The 7,637-nt window shown below is 44.3% G+C and overlaps 1 protein-coding gene across 1 annotated transcript; it reads left to right on the forward strand.

The window, feature by feature from the left end:
• The first annotated feature begins 1,348 nt into the window (after positions 1–1,348).
• UQCC5 (ubiquinol-cytochrome c reductase complex assembly factor 5) lies at positions 1,349–4,759 on the forward strand. The gene is made up of 3 exons (XM_032805848.2): positions 1,349–1,441; positions 2,057–2,249; positions 4,390–4,759. The coding sequence occupies exons 1-3, from the start codon at positions 1,370–1,372 to the stop codon at positions 4,449–4,451; spliced, it is 327 nt and encodes a 108-aa protein (XP_032661739.1). The 5' UTR covers positions 1,349–1,369; the 3' UTR covers positions 4,452–4,759.
• The last annotated feature ends 2,878 nt before the right edge of the window (positions 4,760–7,637 follow it).

The following is a 7,637-nucleotide window of genomic DNA, read 5'->3' on the forward strand; positions in this document are numbered from 1 at the left end:
CATCAGCTCTGTATCAGAGGTAAACACATACCCCTGTTCAGGATAGGATTTCAGGTTTAACATTCTGTGCCCATTTGTCATTGTGCATCACTGATCCATTGGCAAGCTGCTTCGCTGCACAGTACTATCTCTTAGGGTTGATTCAGTTTCACTTCTCCAGGCTGATATTTTGGGGTTCCTCAATCTAGGGAAAAGTATGTGTAAATTTTCTTATTTGAAGGTACCATTTGATTCCTCAGCTTGAGTGTCACACCTCCATGTAAGGCTGTGCAGTGAACTCTTCTCTCACCACAGCCTTGAAATCACAGGAGGGGGCCGGTAGTAGCCAACAGTCATCAAATTAGGCCCGAATAAAGACTGGGAATGGATGGATCAATACACAAACTAAAAACTATTTCCACATGCTAATTCCCCCCCCTACTGTTACTACCTACTTGTCAACTGTTTGAAATGGGCCATCCCAATTACCACTATAAAAGTGATTTTTCCTCCTGCTGATAATATCCCACTTTAATTGATTTATCTTGTTAGAGTTGGTAAGGCAACCCTCATCTTTTCATGTTCTCTGTATATACCTATAGATATATATCTTCCTACTGTATTTTCCACTCCATGCATCTGATGAAGTGAGTTTTAGCTTCATGCCCAAATCAATTTGTTAATCTCTAAGGTGCCACAAGTACTCATTCTTTTTCCTGGTCTGTTACACAGATAAGCAACACAGAAAGTTACTCAGAGAGTGAGAGGCATTAGCAAGTGGGATAAACCCTGGCCTAGGGCCCCTGACCACAAAGAATGCTAGTAAGGGAGCAGTACCTCCTCTTAGGCATCCACACCCTGGCCCCAAGTCTGAGAGCCTTCAGCAAGGGACTGACACCCCAGCCCAAGGCGCAGTGCCCGGGCCCCCTGACAATGATCAGCCAGAGGCCAATGCCCTGACTCAGAGCCTGGCACCCTGGCTCTCGCCTGAGAGCCACTGCCAAGAGACCAACACGGTAGCCCAAGGCCTCGCTCCCCAAACCCCTTCCTGTGAGCCATCGGCAAGGGGCCAACACCCCAGCCAGGGCCCAGCTTCCTGGCTCTCGCCTGAGAGCCACCGGCAAAGGAAAAAAAACCAACCCCTCACTGCCCCCCACCCCGCCGCAGGCGGTGACCTATAGCAGCACTGGAAGGGGCGGGGCGATAACCCGCACACCCACAGCGACCGAAGCAGACTCGACAGAACACGAGACGAAGCCACGCACAGCCGCTGCGGCTGTCTATCACCTGCCAGGCCCCGCCCCAGGCTACAACCCCTCCACGAACCGCGCTCCTTAGGCCCGTCCCTTTCCAGCCGCTCTGACCAATCAGGCAAGCGGTAACCAAACACATGGATCACGTGCCCGCTGCTGCTGCGTTGTCTCGTCGCGTTTGCCCTTCCGCGCTCGAAGTGAGACGAGAGGTGGGTTGTGTCTTTCATGGGGCTCGCGAGACGCCTCCCCCTATTGGCTGCACTCGGACTTTCCGGGTGGGGGAGGGCATATCGAGATTGGGGACCGTTATATGAGTAACAGTTGGGGCCTCTCGAGACCACCACGCAAGCTGGGGGAGGGTCTGGGGCTCCCCCGAGCAGGAATTCGGACAGTGGCCTGTAGGTTTGTTCTCTGCAGAGCGGCGAGGGCCCCAGCTCCCCCGGCCCTGCCCCCACTAGTGTGCTAACACGTCCTCCCCTTCCCTCGATACTGGCTGAGTCCGCACTGCAGCTCGCTCGCCCGCTGCGGTGTTAGCTCAAGCTGGAGGCTGTTGTGTGTGGACAGGAGTAGGGGTGAGTGGAACTAGCGCGGCTGTGAAGAGGCAGGAGGGGAGAGCCGACCTGCCTCCTCTCACCTGTGCTCAGCTGCTCCGCGGGGGGAGGGAATGGCATAGTGGCAAAGACCCAGCTGTCCTTGTTTACTGAGTGACAAACCTTTCCCTTCTCCCATGTGCGCCGTGAGTGATGCACTAGAAACACCCTGTGGTTGGTTGTGTTTGGGCTTGTAAACACTTTATTTGACTCCACAACTCTTCTTTCTTTCAGGTTGTTTGGGGGTGGATGGGAGACCCTCTAGTCATCCCTGAAATGCTGGGGAGGAGAAAAATAAGATACTTCTTGCGGCTGGTGCCTGGAAGGCAATACTTTGGCATGTACAGATTCCTTCCTTTCTTCTTTCTCCTTGGGGGAGCCATGGAGTGGTTTATGATCAATGTCAGGCTTGGTGAAGAGACATTTTGTAAGTGGCAGGAGAGTATTGTCAAGTTGCACATATTCCGCTCTTGGATCCAATACCTTTTTCTCTAGTGAAGTGGGCCTTAAATTGCTTGCTGTTATTGATGACCTACTATCCAAAATATTTTACAATTCCAGGATGTACACTTCATCATTTTTCTTACCTATGAACTACAGCTCCCATGAACTAAATTCCTATAGGCATGCTAGAGCACACTAGTGCTATTTTTGTTAACTTAGCAGCAGCTTTCATTACAGTTGGTTTAAAAATCCGATTTAAGATTTTAAGTAACAAGCAATCAGCATCCAGTTTAACAAAGTATGCTTAAACTTTAAACACCCCTTACATTTTTTAAAATCTGAAAATTAGTTGCTCTGTAGTTTATATTGTAAGACTTCCCATTGCAGGTTCTGTTTCAGCCTGAGAGCAACTGAAGACACCTTATTTAATGCCCCGTCAACAGTGGAATCAGAACCATCCAAGCAAAACAGTTTGTCAGTATTAGGGTAGTAATCCAGTATATTGAGTGTCAGACTTTTAATCTGGGTCCAATGAAGGTAAAACATTAATTTGGCTGTTATACACCTGAAAGATTAACGAGTTGCATTAAAGTGGCTTCCTCTCAGCAAGCTGCCATTTACCCAAGTAAACTCTATGGAAGCAATGAATTAGGGAGGTTTTTTTGTTTTGTTTTTTTAATAAAGAAGCCTCGTATTAAACTTGTATATAGGGCATTTCAGAAAGAAGAACTACATAATATTTCAGTGTTGCTCTTTGGTATGATGCAACAATCCATCACACTTCACATGCAGGAATACTTTTATATATCCTGATGTTTTCTACATTTGCAAACACCTAAATATATCATTTCCACAGCTGAAAACGAATATTTTTCCCAGTTCGATGTCTCACAGTAGGTGCTTTTAGTGGGTTGGTTGGTTTGTTTTGCATGTAAATCTTCCACTGGCACTACTGCTGTATGGCAAGGTTATGAAGCAAAGCATGTTAATTAGAAAACATCCTTTGCATTTCAGCAGATTAGTTTATTTTCCTCCATGTAACAGGAATGCCATATACCTAAACAATGCTGCACTAAAGGCAGAGCTGGCTCACTTAATTCTGCAGTTTTACTTGTTCCCAAACTGATTGTTTTCCCAAAAAACAGGCATACCTGGTAAAATGGATCATTAATCATTGTTTTCCATTGCAGGACCTCATCTGGTCGTGGATGTTTATTATGAATTAGAAGTTCAGACAGGACCATATTAAGCCAACATGGAGCCTTACGGATTCTGTGGCATAGGATAGGGGATAGACAGGAAGCTTCCTCTGAAGTGGCAAGTGCCACCCAAACAAGACGTCCACTGGGGGGAGACAGGCTGCACTACCACCCAAAGGAGGGAGACTTCAGCCTTCATAAACCTGGAGGTGGGGGGGTTTGCTAACATCACTCCAGCAGAGCTGTGATTGAGCAGTGGCAATCAAAGCCCCCCTCTCACAGTCCTTTGCTGGTGTGGTGTCACTAGGGCCACTAGAACAGGGGTTTTCAGAGTCAACACTTCATTCTGTGGAGTAGTTCACAGCTGAGCTGCTGTTTCAGGCTGTCAGCACATGCAGGTAGACAGTGTGTTAGTCACACTCAGGTTATATTTTCAGTCTTTGCAAGCATCAAGTCTAGAAACAGTGTTGCGTGTGTTTTTTTTTTTTTTTTTTTTTTAAACAAAGCTGAGATTCGGAAGCTTTTGTGATATTCCAGGAACTAGGAACCTGGGCACAGACCTATACCTTAATCTGGCCCTGCCTTCAAACTGGTGTGCTGTCTTTTTTTTTAAAAATTGTTGCCTCCATGGAACTGTGTACATAGCCAAGGAACTCTATACATCATATTTCAGGTATAGAATTTTTTTTTAAATGTATATTCTGTGTCGGATAAAACAGCAATTCTGGGCAAGATGGAAGTGAGAATTTATTTTTTAAATAGGGTAGATTAGACTCTTTTTAAATTCTTGTCAGCATCTACAAATAGAAACTAGCTTTGAAAGCTTCTAAGCGTCAAACTTCAAATTTAGGATTTTGTTCTTGGTAGATTTATTGACTCTTCCTAAAATCTCAGACAAATAATCAATCAATCTCTTCATGGCAGATGATGTTTACCGTAGGAAACGGTCAGAGAGACAGTATGAGCAGAGGATGGAAGAAAGATGAATTTTGCACTGAACCATTTGAACAGAAAAACCCTGAACTCTTGAATCCTGTGAATTATAGTTTAGAGAATTGTCACTCCTGTTAAATGCATTCGCAAGACTACATCTCTGCAAGTTGGACTGTAATGGATTCAGCACCTGGTCTATGAAACATGGTTTTCCAAAGTATTTTTAGAATGTATTTTTTCTTCACCCACTTAAGAATCTTTTCCAGTAATATTTTCTGAATAGAAGGGGGAAGAATGTTTTGTGGAAAGCTCTGTTAAATGAACAATACTGAATAAACAAAGTACTACTGTTTCTTTTCTATGCATGTTGAGACAACTCCCTCTGCAACCAGATTAAGCGGAAGAAAAGTAGGTAAATTTTACATTGAATATACGTGTATCTTGGTACATAAGCAATTTCCATAGTTGGTTGGTTGGATTGTATTGATAGAAACTGCTTGTCTGGTTTGTTTTCTTTCCAACATACTGCTCTTCCCCCCAATACAATAGTATAGATTTATAGAAAAATAAGCTTGCTACACTTGGAGTGTGTTTGAAGAGTCATCCGTCCATATAGGCCTGACTAAATACAAGTATTGTTACACCAACTGCAGCCACGTTGATGATAAGGAGATGAATGTGAGATACATAGAGATGGTCTTGGGAAAAAGTTATTTTAGATCCTTAAGTGTGGAGGGACATGCAACAGAAATATCATATCAAATTCTGAATTCTTTTAATTGATGCCTGGATCTATTTCTATAGAAGGAAAATACTGCTTAAGAACAACAGGAAGCTGTTTAAAACAACTTTTTGGTCTTAAAGCCTAGCAGAGCTAAAGACATTTAATTTCAATATACAAAGGCATTTCAGTAATGCAGGAACATCACCCTATCATGTAATACAATATTTTGAATTAGAATTGATTATTAAAACTGCAGTGCCAAGCCAAAGTTGTGTGCGGCAGTTTGTGTTAACTTCTAACTTAAGTTTGCAAAGTCAAGAACTTAATTAGAAAAATGCCATAATTTTACCTGTATAAAATTTGGCCCCTTCTCCATGCAAATATATTATGATAGTGTTTAATTACAGTAACTTCTTGCTTAACATTGTAGTTATGTTCCTGAAAAATGCAACTTTAAGAGAAACAATGTTAAGTGAATCCAATTTCCCCATAAGAATTAATGTTAAAGGGGGGGGCGGGAGGGTAGGATCCAGGGAATTTTTTTTAACCAGACAAAATATATAGATATACACACAGTATACATTTTAAACAAACAGTTTAATACTGGTCACAGCTATGATGATTGTGAAGCTTGGTTGAGGTGGTGAAGTTAGAGGGTAGAAGAGAGATTTCACAGGGAATGCCTTGCTGCTAAATGATGAACTAGCACTTGGCTGAGCTCTCAAGCCTTAACACCTTGTTAATGTAGCCTCTCATCAAGGCAGCACGAACAGGAGGGAGGGGAGACAGCATGGGAGGGGAGACAACATAGCAGACAGAAACAGACACACACTTCTGTGGGAGAGAGAGAGAGAAATGCATGCTGACCCACTCTTAAGTGCATTGTCTTTTTAAGTGGATCAGGAAGTTGAGACACCATCTGCTGCCCCAAGCTATCTCTGTCGCTCCCCATCTCTGTCTCTTCCCTTCTCTATATGGAGAAGGGGTAAGTGGGGTGCAGAAATAGGGGAGAGGGGGACACCCTGACATTAGCACACACACCCCTTCACAGCAAGCAGGAGTCTCTGGGAGCAGCTCCAAGGCAGAGGGACAGCTGAACTGCTGATTGATAGCCTGCTGGGCAGCTGCAGCACAGGGAACTTTGGGGAGTGGGAAGCTGATGGGGGGCTGCCAGTCCACCCTGGTTACAAGCCCCCGCCAGCTAGCTGCAATGGGCTGCTCTTCTTGAAAGCACTGGACAAAGCAGGCGGCTGCCAAACCACGTTGGAGCACTGCACAACTTTAAACGAGCATGTACCCTAATTGACCAGCAACAAAACAATGTTAACCGGGATGACTTTTAAGTGAGGAGCTGGTGTACACTATTTCCCACCCCCCACCAATGACCTAGCCCTGCATCATTTAGGGCACAGGAAGGCATGCTCACTGAATTAGCAATTATTCAATATTTTGTTTCTTCACATGGCTTAATATGTGGCCTAATCTCATATTAATTGCACCCTACTCAAACCCAACACTGATGACAGAGTTGTTAATTTCTTAATTCACTTTTCTATGGTAGTCTTCACTATGGTATCTGAGTGCTTCACAGGTATTAATGAATTTATATTCATAACTCCCATGTGAGATCAGGTCATATTAGTATCCCCTTTTTATAAATGAGATACTGAAACAGAGAGATTATCAAAAGTGTCCATAAACTTTGGTTGCCCAATTTCAGAACTCTGCATTCTGATTTTTCAGAGTAGTTAGCATCTTTATAGCAATATATGTTCAAAGCACAGCTCCCACTGACTTTAGTTGCATGTGTGAGTGCTCAGAACTTCTGCAAATCAGACTTCAGAGTCTCAAGTTGGGCAAGCAGAAAGCAAGAACACAATTACTGGCCAGCTATGAAAAGTTTGTTCTAAAGGACTTGCCTAGCATCACACAGGAACTCTGATGGAGGCTGGGACAGAGTCCAGTTCTCACAGTGGCATTCAAATACCTTAACCATGGGACCCTCCTTTCTGTTCTTGCAGTCCCGCCTCATTTCACTAACTACACGCCTTTGAACTAATGAGAAGGGATCCAGACACTTTAAACAGGTCATCAGCAGGGTTGGAGCCTTAAGATTCTCAGCACAGACCTCTGCCACTTGAACTACTGATATCAATAGTAGGTCATCATTCCCTAGGTGGATCAGCACTGGAGGGGGGATGAGACACACACTTTGCCAGTGGGTTTCACAGATATTTGCTGACTGCCAAGGAACAGAGGGACTCAGGAATCTTGAGTTCCATTGAAGGTTCTGGAGGAGAGTATGACCTAGGGATAAGAGACACTTGTCTTTGGCCTCTATCCTTGACTTCCTATACCCCTCATCATAGTTCCAGTCTCAGTCTTCCCTCATCTGGATTCCTCACCTATCCCCAATCTGTGCCTGTTCCCAGTCTTCCCGCTCAGCCAGTCTGTCTTCACATACATACCCATAGAGATGGACTCCTCATCTGATCTCAGTCGCCCCCTCCCCCCC

The sequence above is a fragment of the Chelonoidis abingdonii genome, chromosome 16 (assembly GCF_003597395.2).
Source record: "Chelonoidis abingdonii isolate Lonesome George chromosome 16, CheloAbing_2.0, whole genome shotgun sequence".
In the NCBI taxonomy this organism is placed as follows: Eukaryota; Metazoa; Chordata; order Testudines; family Testudinidae; genus Chelonoidis; species Chelonoidis abingdonii.

Excerpts from the sequence above, each read along its gene's own strand:
- UQCC5 (XM_032805848.2), top strand. The coding sequence starts at position 1,370 with ATGGATCACGTGCCCGCTGCTGCTGCGTTGTCTCGTCGCGTTTGCCCT. Across the intron at positions 1,442-2,056 it reads CGCTCGAAGTGAGACGAGAG|GTTGTTTGGGGGTGGATGGG; the intron begins GTGGGTTGTGTC and ends TCTTTCTTTCAG. Across the intron at positions 2,250-4,389 it reads GCTTGGTGAAGAGACATTTT|ATGATGTTTACCGTAGGAAA; the intron begins GTAAGTGGCAGG and ends TCTTCATGGCAG.